This window comes from Myotis brandtii, unplaced genomic scaffold, assembly GCF_000412655.1.
Source record: "Myotis brandtii unplaced genomic scaffold, ASM41265v1 scaffold215, whole genome shotgun sequence".
NCBI lineage: Eukaryota > Metazoa > Chordata > Mammalia > Chiroptera > Vespertilionidae > Myotis > Myotis brandtii.
This window is the reverse complement of record NW_005358043.1, coordinates 4,157,504-4,171,401: the sequence shown is the minus strand read 5'-3', so window position 1 is coordinate 4,171,401 and position 13,898 is coordinate 4,157,504. Positions and strand designations below refer to the sequence as shown.

At 34.9% G+C, this 13,898-nt stretch overlaps 1 protein-coding gene across 10 annotated transcripts in view; it reads left to right on the top strand.

Annotated features, from left to right (window-relative positions):
* MLLT10 (myeloid/lymphoid or mixed-lineage leukemia; translocated to, 10) overlaps positions 1 to 13,898 on the top strand; it is a 224,038-nt gene that overhangs the window by 128,649 nt on the left and 81,491 nt on the right. For 7 of the 10 annotated variants that reach the window (XM_014539374.1, XM_014539373.1, XM_014539368.1 and 4 more), the window contains 2 exons: positions 4,914 to 5,166; positions 8,366 to 8,935. In XM_014539374.1, the coding sequence (XP_014394860.1) occupies positions 4,914 to 5,166; positions 8,366 to 8,935 (823 nt within the window). The remainder of the gene's footprint in view (positions 1 to 4,913; positions 5,167 to 8,365; positions 8,936 to 13,898) is intronic. The other 3 variants (XM_014539375.1, XM_014539377.1, XM_014539376.1) reach the window with 1 other exon arrangement.

Sequence of the window (13,898 nt, the reverse complement as noted above, 5' to 3'; positions counted from 1 at the left end):
ACTCTTCTTTTTGTATTCCAATAGCATGTGAAGTAGGCTGTTCAACAGCTTATGGGGCCCTCCCATCTCTCTCTACCCCCTCCCACCTTCTTAAAGTTTTCTTTTTCAGCAGACTTCATGTGTGATAGTTTATGTGCTCTGTTCTTATAGTTGGATTAGTGAAAAATTTGTGGCCTTTATGAGACACTTGAATAGACATCATTTTATAAAACCAGCATTATGTTTCATCATGGTTGTTGCTCTTCCCTCTGTTTTCTTCTCCCAAATATTATTACAGAGCCTTGTAGAGTACTGTAAGGGCATAGTAAACAAACTGCTATTTCTTTGGTTACCTATTACAGAATCGCTGTTGAATTTTGAGTGTAATTTAAAATTTTTGTTCGAGGTAGGAAACTTTTTTTTGTTTCTAATTAATAGTATATCGGCATTGAATCTTATCTTGAGGACTAATAATTGTAGTTAGCCATAAAACAAAAACGATTCATATTCTAAATGTCTATTTTAAAGAATTCATTAAGTTGCTTGTAAATTTCAATGTAGACCAAAGTATTTATGCACTTCTTTTTTTTGTGTATTAATCCTCACCTGAGGACATTTCTTCCATTGATCCTTTGAGAAAGTGGAAGGGAGTGAGGGGGAGAGGGAGAGGGAGAGCGAGAGTGAGAGGGAGAAAAAGAAAGAAATACAAAACATCAATGTGAAAGAGACACATGGATTGGCCTTCTCCTGCATGGAGGGCCAGGAATTGAACCTGAAACCCTTCCATGCTCCGGCTAACACACTAACCACTGAGCACATCGGCCAGGGCTTTATGCACTTCTTTAGAGAATCAATATGACCAAATATCCAGTTTTATTTCCAGTGGAAAAGAAAAAGAAAAAGCCATATTTTATTTAGTTCAATAACAGCTGAAATAGTTAGTTTGCATTTTATGGGCCAATTTACATGAAAAAATGTGTGTTTTTAAGCACTACAGTTGCTTTCAGAGCAGTGAGATGCCCATATTATGAATATTTAGGTTGTAAAACTGAGGAAACAACAGATTTGTGATGTTAGGCTTGCTCATTGTGTCTCTTTTTGACTTACCCCACTACCATCTCCTTTTATTTCCTTCAACACCTTCTTGATTTTGAGTTGGTTATCTATAATAATAAAAGCGTAATAAGCTAATTAGACTCGAAGACCTTACAGATGAAGCCAGGGCTTCGAGGGCCAAGGCCCTTGCATGAATTTTGTGCATTGGGCCTCTGGTGTGTTTATAATGGCATTACACAGTGTCATATTATTAAAAGCATATTATGGAATAAAGTAGAGGCCCAGTGCACAAAATTTGTGCACTCGGGGGTGGGGGGTTCCCCAGCCCGGCCTGTGCCCTCTCACAGTGCAGGAGCCCTGCTACCGATCTCCCCAAAGAGGTAGGCCCTGCCCACCCATCCGGGGCTCCTCTATGGATGGCCCCAAAGAGGTAGGCCAGAGCCGGGGGTCCTGCCTCTGCGGCTCTGCGCAGAGCCACCGGGACCCCCGGCATCACCGTGTGGAGCCACCGGGACCCGCCTCCGCGCTGCATGGAGCCGTGGGACTCCCGGCGTCGCTGTGCAGAGCTGCGGGACCCGCCTCCACGCTGCACATGCAGTGTCAAGTCCCCACCCACCTGTACATGCCCTGCTGCGCATGCAGCTTCCTGGTGATGGATTGTTACAGCGTCAGGGCATCACAGCGTGAGGGCATGACAACCACATATGCTTTTATTAGTATAGATACTAAGTTAACCTACAAACATGGAGTTAAGGTAGAGGTCTTTCTTTGAGTAAAACTTATATAGCCTTTTTTTTCTTTTAATTAAGTATGCTTTTTTAACTGTTAGACTCCTCAGCCAAAGGTTGTTGTTGTTTTTTTAATAAGTTTTTATTCATTTCAGAGAGAAGGGAGAGGTAGAGATAGAAACATCAATGATGAGAGAGAATCATTGATCAGCTGCCTCCTGCACGCCCCCTACTGGGGATTAAGCCTGAAACCCGGGCATGTGCCCTGACCGGGAATCAAATCGTGACCTCCAGGTTCATAGATCAACGCTTTACCACTGAGCCACACTGGCTGGGCCAGTTATACTTCCTCTTGCGCTTGGCAGGTAGCCGCACTTGCTCCAGGTGGACTTCTGAAGGTGGTAGACCTTTAAGCCGCAGCAGACGCTGCAGCACAGCGCGTGCCTCTTGTTGCGGTGCTTGCCCAGTAATGCTGTCCCCTTCGTCATCTTGCTTCTGCCACCAAGACAAAAGAGAACCACTGATCTTTTTACTGTCTCCCTAGTTTTGCCTTTTCTAGAATATCACATAATTGGAATTATACTGTATGTAGCCCTTTCAGATTTGTTTCTTTCACTTAGTAGAAATCATTTAAGATTTTTCCCATGTTAAAGGTTTTTTGTTTTGTTTTGGTTTTGCTTAAGAAATCTTTGATAGTTCTTGCAGGGTGGGTCAGTTGGTTGGAGCATCGCCCCATTCACCAAAAGGTTGTGGGTTCCATTCTTGGTCAGGGCACATACGCAAGTTGCATGTTCCATCCCTGGTTGGGCAAGTACGGGAGGCAACCCATCAGTGTTTCTCTCTCACATCCATGTTTCTTTCTTTGTCTGTCTGTCTGTCTCTCCTTCCCTCTCTCCCTTTCTCTCTCTCTAAAAAGGCATTAAAAAACATCCTTCGGTAAGGATTAAAAAGAAATTTGTGATATCATTTGAAATTTAAAATTTTTTAAATTTTTTATTTAAAAATATTTTTATTGATTTCAGAGAGGGAGAGAGAGATAGAAACTTAAATGATGAAAGAGAATCATTGATTGGCTTTCTGCACGCGCATGTCCCTGGTTCATAGATTGACGCTCAACCACAGAGCCACACTGGTCAGGCTAAAAGTTTTTTTAAATAAAATGTTGTGTCATAAGGTATATAATAAGTACTATCTAATCACTACGTTGTACGCATGAAACTAATATAATATTGTATATCAACTGTAATTGAAAAATAAAATTTAAAAATGTTAAGTTTTATTTAATAGGACTTTTGTCACTAAAATTTGCTTTTTATTCATTGCTTTCTTTGTAATACCATTTCTTCTAAAAGTCATGTTTTCATTAGATTTATGGGCATAAATATTTACTCCAGGGGTAAACAAGGATATTCTGGTAAATGAATGGGAAAGTTTACCAATCCTAATTTAGATTGCTAGATGGAAGCAAATAATATATTGATTTTGCTATTCCACCCAGTTTTCTCTCCTTTACTTATTTTATGCATGGAGAAAGTAACAAACAAGAATAAAGAAATACTGTTTTGTTTAGATGACTTTGAACTTTACTAGGGTCAGATGTGAGTAGCATGGAGAACCTCAGGAATAACTTTCGTTACTTGGGAAAATTATTTAAGAAGTGAAGTGGGTGGTTTCCTAAGTGATCTGCCCAGCATGCATTCATATTTCTGAAATAATCTGTGAAGTTTAACCATTGTTAAATGAGAGTGTTTTCTTCTGAAATTTACATTGAACTCTTTGTTCTTATTTATGGATTATAGTTTGCTAAAATACTGATTATAGTTTATTTTTATGAGGTAATGTCTCGTATTTGATGATGAAAATCTGTTACAGCAGTGAAATGATGTGGGGTGGGGAAGCACCAGGAAGTGATAGCAGAAAAGTAGTAATGGGGAATATTTCGTTTTTCAAACATTTGAAGTATTCTCTTATTTTTTTTCTGAACATTGATTTTACTAAAAATGCCAACTATTTTGAAATTCGATTTTATTGTCACTTTCTCATTTTTCAGATTTATGTGACATTTGTATTGAGTGGTGGTTATATGTGGGAAATTTCAGCTTTGTGTGTTTTTAGATTTTTCATTTGTATTGCATCAGAGATTTCAGATACATGTATTAGAAAAATATTTAATAATTTATTTATTCAACAGAAATTTAGGACTGGTTATATTCTAGGAACTTAGTGAATTTAACAGCAGCAAAAATCCCAGACCCTATGGACCTTACACATCTTTCATTTTGAAACATGTAACATTTGTTTTAATAGATTTTCCCATTATTTCCCAAAATGTACATCAGGTATAATACATTTTCCCATTTTCATAGTCATTCAGTTTGCTGTTATTTCCACACGCCTTGTATTAAAATGATTATTAAAAAGTGGAAACTAATTGTTTAAGCAAATCTTTATTTTACTCTTTTCCCTAACATATCTAGATCAACGGGATGATTGGGAATAAATTTTAGGGTATAATAATACTTTTAAGCTTTAAAAATCTTAACTGCAAAATATAACTGTTTTCTCACCTTAGTACTTGGAATAAATAATTTCTGTTTTAAAGGCTTTAATCTTTCTTTTTGAAAAGTAGCCTTCCCTTGAATTTTAAAATTCTTGGTCTAGCCTGTGCTAGCTCTAGCCTTATAATCTCATGGATATATTCCTCTAATCACTTTGTAGCACCTCATTTCTAATTGTTGTCTTCCTGTGCTGAACAATAAAGCTGATTTTAATTTTATGTGTAAGAAGTAGTATGTTCTTGTTGAGAATGCTGTAGCTTGAGAAACAAATACCGTCAATATTATTTACTATGTGTCACTGAATAAAAATGTCTAATATGTACTTTTACTGATTGCTGCAATTTGATGCTCAAACAGCCATAATATAAGTCATTTACATTTTTAAAAATAATATTTATAAAAGACTCTAAAATAGCTGTTTTTACATAATTTGCTTAGGTGGACTGACTTGTTTTTATAACAGAAACTTGCCTATGTTTATCTTACCAGTTCAATAATTATTTGTTATTGTTAATGTCCCATCTTTTTTTATCTATAGTGAAATTATAATAATTTTTTTTCCTTTTACTTCCTTTCCCAATGAAAATGTTAGACTTATACGAGCACTAGCAGCAACTCTATATCTGGATCATTGAAGCGCTTGGAAGATACTGCAGCACGATTTACAAATGCAAATTTCCAGGAAGTTTCTGCGCATACAACTAGTGGAAAAGATGTTTCAGAGGCTAGAGGGTCGGAGGGCAAAGGGAAGAAATCTTCAACTCACAGCTCAGGTCAAAGGGGAAGAAAGCCTGGTGGAAGAAATCCAGGAACGGCTGTGTCAGCTGCTAGTCCTTTCCAGCAAGGTATAAATTATGATGTTTTAGTTAAAATATTTGTTCTTATGATCAATAGTAGTTAAGTTTTATAAAATAATTTATTTTTTATTTATAACTAATGGGTCATTGGAGATTATTTTACAGTTAGTTGCTGTAGTAAGATTACTTCTCAAACTAGTGTTCCTTGTTTAAATGTTTTTGGGACTTTTGCTTTCTTTTTATGTTGTGACATGTCCTTCCAAAGTTGAACTGTAATTTTAATGTTTAAATAGATATGAAGTAAAGTTTTTAAGTCTGGGGAGGAAAAAACAAAAGCTTGAGTTTTCCTTTCTGCTCTATAGACCAGTTATTTTTTATAAATTGTTTTTATTTACCTTTCCTAATTATATACTAAAATAGTTAAGATATATTTTTAGTAAGTAAACAAATGCTGGGTAATTTTTTAAGGGATCTAAATAGTTCTTGGTAAATAGTAGTTGTTGATTATGAAGGCATTTATTTTAAAGCTTGATGTTTAAAGTAGAATTTTGCTAAGCCTACATATCTTTTGGCAAGGCTGCTATATTTACAGCATGCCTAGTTGAAAAATAATTTGTTGTTTAACTGAAATTTAAAATTAACTGGGCATGTTGCGTTTTACATGGCAACCCTCTTATGGAGAACAGAGTAATGCATCTAAACTTTAAACTACATTAGCCCTGTGTTCTAAGTGTTAACTTTGTATAATTTTTAGCATGAACATAACTTTTTTGAGAAATGTTAAAACTGCTTGAGATAAATATATTAGTAAAGTATACAGTAAATGCTCCCCGTTGTTCCCTAGGAGTAAGTGAGGGGAGGAGGAGGAAATAGCCCTTTTCTTTACTCCATTCAAGGTTTTGATAATAATAAAAATTGTATCTAAAATGTACCAAAATATAATTTATATATGTAGAGAGATTGCTTAGTCGGCAGACTTTATTAAAAACTATATATATTTTAAACTAATAGTTATTTTGGGCTTCAAGATCTTCAAGTCCCATATATATTTTGTTTGCCTTACAATACAAAAAAAAAAATAGACAAATAGAAAAGAAATAAAATGCCAAATTTGCTGTTTTATTTTAATAAGTTTATATATTTTTTATTTTTATGCCACTATGGAAAATAATTTAATTTTAATGTAACTTCATTCACATTTTAAATGTGATATTAGCAGAAGTTAGTCACCTGTTCTCTACAATTAAGACCTTATTTTCTACTGTTAAAATTGTATTGTTGAGTTTTTAATGTCTTTGAGGTACAATCCATTTAGAAAAGAAATCTCTCATTTTCTTAAGTTTCATAACATTGAGTCTTTTCCCGCCTCTGTTAAGATATGGTAGCGAATATGTTATGTTTTTATATCTGAGGTAATAGGCTGTAAGAGTTTTAAGAGTTGAAATATAAAGATAGGATATTTAGAATAATTGGTTTTATTTTTTTTTCATTGCAGTTAGTATGTGAATATTAGAAAACATGCATTTAAAGTATTGGGTATACTAAATATTTGAAAGTATTTGCTATAGTGTAGTAAGCTTTTAACACCAGCTGTAAAAACAAAAATGTGTAGAAAAAAGATAGATGAAGACAGATCAGAATGGATAATAAAGAACTTCTTTATAGTTTCTAATTAAGTAGCAAATCATTGATGAACTGTAGATAGCTTCTTGATATGTATGCTTTTCTATATGGACATGCTTAACATAGGAAAATGCTTAACATAGGAACAAATACTTTTATAAATGCATAAAACAGATACTGTCTTGAAAGAGTTAAATTTTAAACTATTAATGTTCTTTTAAAATAAGCCATTTCAGAAGAGCTAAAATTTAAAAATCAAAACCTTGATACTTTAAAAATAAATTTTTGTGCGCGAGAAAAAATATATCTGTAAATATTTAGGTGGATTTATGTGTGATTACTTATGAATGAGCTCTGCAATAAAATTTAACACTTAGCTTGGAATTTCCTTCCTACTCTAATAAACACTTTATTTTGAGCTTTTGTTTCTAAATCCATTAGTTAAAATATGACAGAGTTTAGTTTTATGAAACAGGTGATCACAACTAAGTCTGGGTATTTTATTTGGCAAGTGTGTTTGGTGACATGGGATGATGAACCAAACTGTTGTTTCATCTCAACAATATTATTTTCCTGTCAGGTTAATAAGAACCCGAGGCTCTTATAGCTTTATATGGTGTGTGGGACTACGAATGACGAATGTTCTTTATCTAAAGCAGTGGTTCTCAACCTTCCTAATGCCGTGACCCTTTAATACAATTCCTCATGTTGTGGTGACCCCCAACCGTAAAATTATTTTTGTTGCTACTTCATAACTATAATTTTGCTACTGTTAAGAATCGTAATGTAAATATCTGATATGCAGGATGTATTTTCAGGGGTCACAACCTACAGGTTGAGAACCGCTGAAAGAGTATGGGAAGAATAAGCAGTTGTGAAAGAGATTCATGAGAGGAGCCTTTCCAATGACTACTTTCAGAAAAACAATAGCAGATTGTCAGTGGCTGGTTTCTTTTCTTTATGCAGCTCCATGGGAAGTAGACTGGGAGAATGTAAGATATATAGATTAGGTTCTATGTGATTATTATTATTTGATTAAATCTGAGTTTTGGTGGGATAGCTTTAACTAAATGACAACATTCACCAACATTATCTAGAAGTTAAAACTCAGAACTTATAACCTAACAAACGTTTTTTGGTTCTTGTATGTTGGAAACATTCATAATCATATCTTTACTAATTAAAAAAGAGGAAGTTCCTTTAGCTATTCAGAGTCCATTTATAGTCTTATCAAAGTCTCCTTGAGACTTTGCTATTCATCAGTTCTTCCTCAAGTATACACATAGTTGGGGAAGAATTGAGGATTGCTGCCATGGTAAAAGGTAGGTTAAATAAAGCACAACTTATATCTTGGTAGTTGTATAAGTAATAGCTTAAAATTCAATTTAATGACTATAAAATGACAAGTATTTTTAAAGATAATTTTATAGATAATTTTGTTTTCAGTAATAACCCTTTTAAAAATCTACCTTTGTTACATAAGTGATGTCCTAAGTTTTATAGTGGTTTTTTTTACCCTCTCTTTTTGATGATTGTTTCATTTCTATTGCTCATGGGAACTTTTGCATCCAATTTTTTCTTTTCCTATCCCCCCCCCCCCTTTTTTTTTTTTTTTTAACTACAGGTAGTTTTTCAGGAACTCCAGGCAGTGTAAAATCATCTTCGGGAAGTTCAGTACAGTCTCCCCAGGATTTCTTGAGCTTTACAGACTCAGATCTACGTAATGACAGTTATACTCACTCCCAACAGTCATCATCAACCAAAGATGTACATAAAGGAGAGTCTGGAAGCCAGGAAGGGGGGGTAAATAGTTTTAGTTCCATAATTGGTCTCCCTTCGACCTCGGCTGTTATTTCACAGCCTAAAAACTTTGAAAATTCACCTGGAGATTTGGGTAATTCCAGCCTTCCTACAGCAGGATATAAGCGGGCTCAAACTTCTGGCATAGAAGAAGAAACTGTAAAGGAAAAGAAAAGAAAAGGAAATAAACAAAGTAAGCATGGGCCTGGTAGACCCAAAGGAAACAAAAATCAAGAGAATGTTTCTCATCTCTCAGTTTCTTCTGCTTCACCAACATCATCTGTAGCATCAGCTGCAGGAAGTATAACAAGCTCTAGTCTTCAGAAATCTCCTACATTGCTCAGGAATGGAAGTTTACAAAGTCTTAGTGTTGGCTCATCTCCAGTTGGTTCAGGTAGGGATTTGCCCATTGTTTTTCTCCCTTACTTCCACCACCATCACTCTTTCATTACCCCAAAAAGTAAATTCATTTTAAACTATTGTTATGATAATACTTGAGTTGCTAAGTGACATTTGATTATCTTCATGAAAAAATGTGTTATGATCTTAGACAATTTGGTGTTTGGAAAAGACATTTGGCACTAATCTGACATTACTTAATTAAGTATAGGCTAAATAGTTTATTGGTTATTTTTTATGAAACACCTAGGATTAATTCCCATTTTTGTTTTTGCTTCACTTGCACAGAGTTTTTAAAACCAACTCAGCCGGTGAAGCTCAGTTGGTTGAACATTGTCCCATGCACCCAAAGGTCGTGGTTAAATTCCCGGTCAAGGCACCTGTGGCTCAATCCTTGGTGGGAGGGGTGGTGGTGCAGAAGGCTGAAGATCGATGCTTCTCTCTGACATCCATGGTCTCCCCCTTCTCAAATCAGTGAAAACATTTTTTTTAAAAAGCCAACTCAGAATTTGCATTTGCAGTGTGACAGTTTTTGCACTCTATTTTTGATTGGTATTTGCTTTTGAGCTTTCTTTCTCTAAATTTTAGCCTTCATTTCTCAACAATTCCTCACACAAATTCTACTTGAATTGCTCCATCTGGAATATTTTTCAATCAGGGATAAATGATTTTAATTTATGGATTTTAGCAGGAAATATATGAAATGATTTATATTCTCTTTGTTTTCAGGAAATATATGAAATGATTTATATTCTTTTTGTTTTCCAGTATGTTTAACATTTTTTACCATTATCTTTATTAAAGTATGAATGCATTTATATATGTTGTTATTCACACCATTGGGATGCTTCTTTAACAGTTTTTCTACCTGTTACATATTTAGGGAGAAATAAATGACTATTATTTTCAATTAAAAATTTTTTTAAGATTCATGTTTTTACACAAACTTTATACTTTAGATATTCGTTAAATGTCCACATTTATATTTTAAATTGTATCTTGAATTTCAGGTAAATGATTTTAAATGGTTGCTTGTAAAGCTCATCCTTCTTTTGGTTTTAGATGTCTGATTGTAGAAATGAGGAGGTTTTGGCTAAAATAAACTATTATGGATTTTATCAGTTCTATTAGTTGATGGAGAGGATGGTAGGAAATGGTATGGGGAAAAAACATAATTTAATGAATGTTCATGCATATTTTATAAACACAGAACATTGGAATTTTATAGCTGTGCAGATAATTTCAGTAAGCAAGCTTACGAAATATTCTAAGGAAGAAAAGAGCACGTTTAAAGGTTTAATGTGAAAAACAGTAATTATAACTACCATTTGTTTTATGCCAGGGTCTGTTCAATACATTATAATTATTGTATAATCTTCGCAATAGTTTTATGAAGTAAAAACTATTAATGCCTCTGTTTTGCAGCTGATAAAACCAAGGGTTAGACAGGTAAAATAAGTTGCCTAAGGTCACACACCAGGCTAGCTATTTCTCATAGCTAGCTAGCTTCAGTGCCTGTGGTAGACTTGTTTGACAAGTGGTTTTTTGTTTTGTTTTTTAGAAATGAGTGTAAAGTATGGAAGGATTGTTTCATTAGTAGCATTAGGGGTAGTTCTAGAGCAGGGTTTCTCAGTGTTGGCACTATTGCCATTTTGATAAGGATGATTTTTGTTGTGCAATGTTGTCCTGTGCATTGTAGGATATTTATCAGGATCCCTAGGCCTTACCCTCTAGATACCTATAGCACCCAAGAACCCCAACCCCAATCAAAAACTGTCCCCCCCCCCCCCCCCCACCCCCCCGGGGTAGAGAGCAAAAATCTCCCTTGGCTGAGAATCACTGTTTCAAAGGCGGAAAAAATATATAAATTGCATTGAGAAATAAGTTCATGAAAATATTTAAAGATATTGTACACTTGGAATATATATTTTATTTATGTAACATGAAACATATTTGACATTTGAAATCAGGATTTCTTAGCAATTAGCTTTAGCCTTTTGTCACAAAAAGTAAATTTAGATAAATTTACTCAGAAAAAAAATTGAGTTCATATATTTATTTTTAGCTAGAGGCACAGTAATCAGATGAATAACTTAACTGAGAAAATGAAGGCTAAGTTTGCTTTTGTGAAAAGAGAACCTCACTGATTTCCTATACATAGAAGTCAAGTCTGATAACTAGTGAAATTCAGAAATTGCATTTAGATGCCATTTGAAATACATATCTTTAATGGAATTAAAATAATTGATTTACACGGCTAAAAGTATTTTCCTACCTGTTACATATTTAGGGAGATTTTAGGCATGGGAAATAGCATTCTTTACACAATGATTACTTTCAGAGGGCAATTTTGTGGTACATCTGTGAGAGAAAAATATGAATTTGTATTCCTTTTACCTCACCATTAGGTAAACAGAAATTTAGGATGGAAATTCCCATAAATATTATTTCCTGACAATAAATGACTTAAATTTAGATTTCCCAGGATTTTTTTCTTAAAAGTTGTGCTTAAAAAACTTAAAACTTGTGTCTAAGTTGTTTCTTAAACTTGTATGTTTTGTTAAAGTTAAGGCTATAATATAAGATTCATTAAAGCTATTTAAGATAATATATTCTTTAATTTTATACATTTTAATAAAGTTTTAGGATTAGATCAGAGCACTCTCTTATTGATAAACTCAGTACTAAAAAGTGTGTTCTTACCTAGAAGAAGCTGGCTAAATGCCATGAATATTTAGAAATTATGCTTTCTTGGCATAAATTAAGAATTCCTAACTGCTGTTGACACTTTAATATATGTTACACACTGTCTTAAGCACTTGACAAGCATCAAGTATTATTCATCATATGGAAGAAGAAACTGAGACAGAATTCTCACAGCTCTAAGTCATAGAGCTATGCATTTTCCTTGATTTCAGACAGTTATAAAATTCAATGGATGTTTTTTTTTAAAATATATTTTATTGATTTTTTACAGAGAGGAAGGAAGAGGGATAGGGTTAGAAACATCAGGAGAGAGAAAACATTGATCAGCCGCTTCCTGCACACCCCCTACTGGGGATGTGCCCGCAACCAAGGTACATGCCCTTGACTGGAATCAAACTTGGGACCCTTCAGTCCTCAGGCCAATGCTCTATCCCAGGGGTGGGCAAACTTTTTGACTCGAGGGCCACAATGGGTTCTTAAACTGGACCGGAGGGCCGGAACAAAAGCATGGATGGAGTGTTTGTGTGAACTAATATAAATTCAAAGTAAACATCATTACATAAAAGGGTACGGTCTTTTTTTTTTTTTTTAGTTTTATTCATTTCAAACGGGCCGGATCCGGCCCGGGGGCCGTAGTTTGCCCACGGCTGCTCTATCCATTGAGCCAAACCGTCAGGGCTCAAGGGATGTTTTCCGATGAGAGTTTAAAACCACACTAGTATACATGACAATCATACTTGAAGGAACAGGATCAATGAGAGAATTTGAGCCATTAATTTTGGCAACGGTAGTTGCAAGCATGAAAATATTAATTTCTTTGGACTAATTTTAGATTCAGAAATCATTTAGTAATTGTAAAAGCAGGAAAGTTTCTCCCTATATAAATAAGTAGGAAGGAGAAAGTGTATACTGTGTACTACTTTGTTATCAAGAATTGGTTTTCATGGTCTCCTTTAAAAAAGATTTATTTTCTGTAATGACAGGTTTATAATTTAGTAATGATGAAAGTGACCTTTGTAAGCAGCTGTTGGCTATGATGTTAGACTATCATATGCATTATAATCCTAGCTCCATGAGGCTAGGGGCTGTGTTTGTTGTGTTTGCCACTGTCTGCTCACTGCTAGCACAGTACTTTGAGTTTAATAAATGTTAAGCATCTTTTAAAAAAAAAGAATGCTACTGTAATTCCTGAGAATATATCATGTGGTTAGTAGTATTCTGTTATTTTGTAACTGCCTTCCAAGTGTTTATAACCAGGTTGCAGGTGAAATTAATTATTTGTAAAGCTTTTCATGTAGTACTACAGGCCAGTTTAGGATATGTAATTAGGGTGGAGAAGATGGAATTTGGATTGTACTTCAGAGTAGGTAGAAAAAGAAGGCCAGCAATATTATCAAAAAAGAAAGTGTAGGTATATTTGAAAGATAAACCCAATAGAAATGAGATGCGTGTGTTTGTGGGATGGAGGTAATAATTCAATAGGTTAGAATGAATGGGGTTAGCCCGGCCAGTGTGGCTCAATGGCTGAGCATAAACCCATGAACCAAGAGGTCACTGGTTGATTCCCAGGTTGTGGGCTCGATCCACAGTAGGGGACGTGCAGGAGATAGCCGATCGATATTTTTATCTCTCTATCCCTCTCCCTTCCTCTCTTTCTAAAATCAGTAAGAACTTAACTAAAAAACAAAAGAAAAGAAAAAAAAGAATGGGTTTATGGAGAGTTGAATGCCAGGCTGAAGAAATCAGACTTAATAGGCTAGTAGTCTTTTTCCAGAATATACATCCTGAACTTAATTTTGGCACCTTACTATTAAAAGAATTTCGTTAATGGGAAAAAAAGATACTGCTTCTGTCAGCTTATAATAATAGCAATCTACACTAATAAAAGAGAAACATGGTAATTAGCATACGACCGCTACCCTTCCCATTGGCTAATTAGCATATCCTTATGCAAATTAACTGTCAACCAAGATGGCGGCCGGCAGCCATGCACTGAAGCGAGCAGGGAGGCTTGCTTGCTTCAGTGACTGCGGACTCCGTTCCCCGCCTAACTTGCCGGCCTCTCAGCTGCAAGTCTAAGCAACTATGTACTATGTTGCAAATAAGAAGCTAAACAAAACCCCAGAAACCAGCTGGACTGAAAGCCAGCCGGACCGCAACATTGTATCTATGTTTTCAGCAGCGAGGCCTCAGAGCTAAAGCTGGCCCAGAATAAAAATTAAAAAAAAAAAGAAAACAAGGAGCGGTTGGGA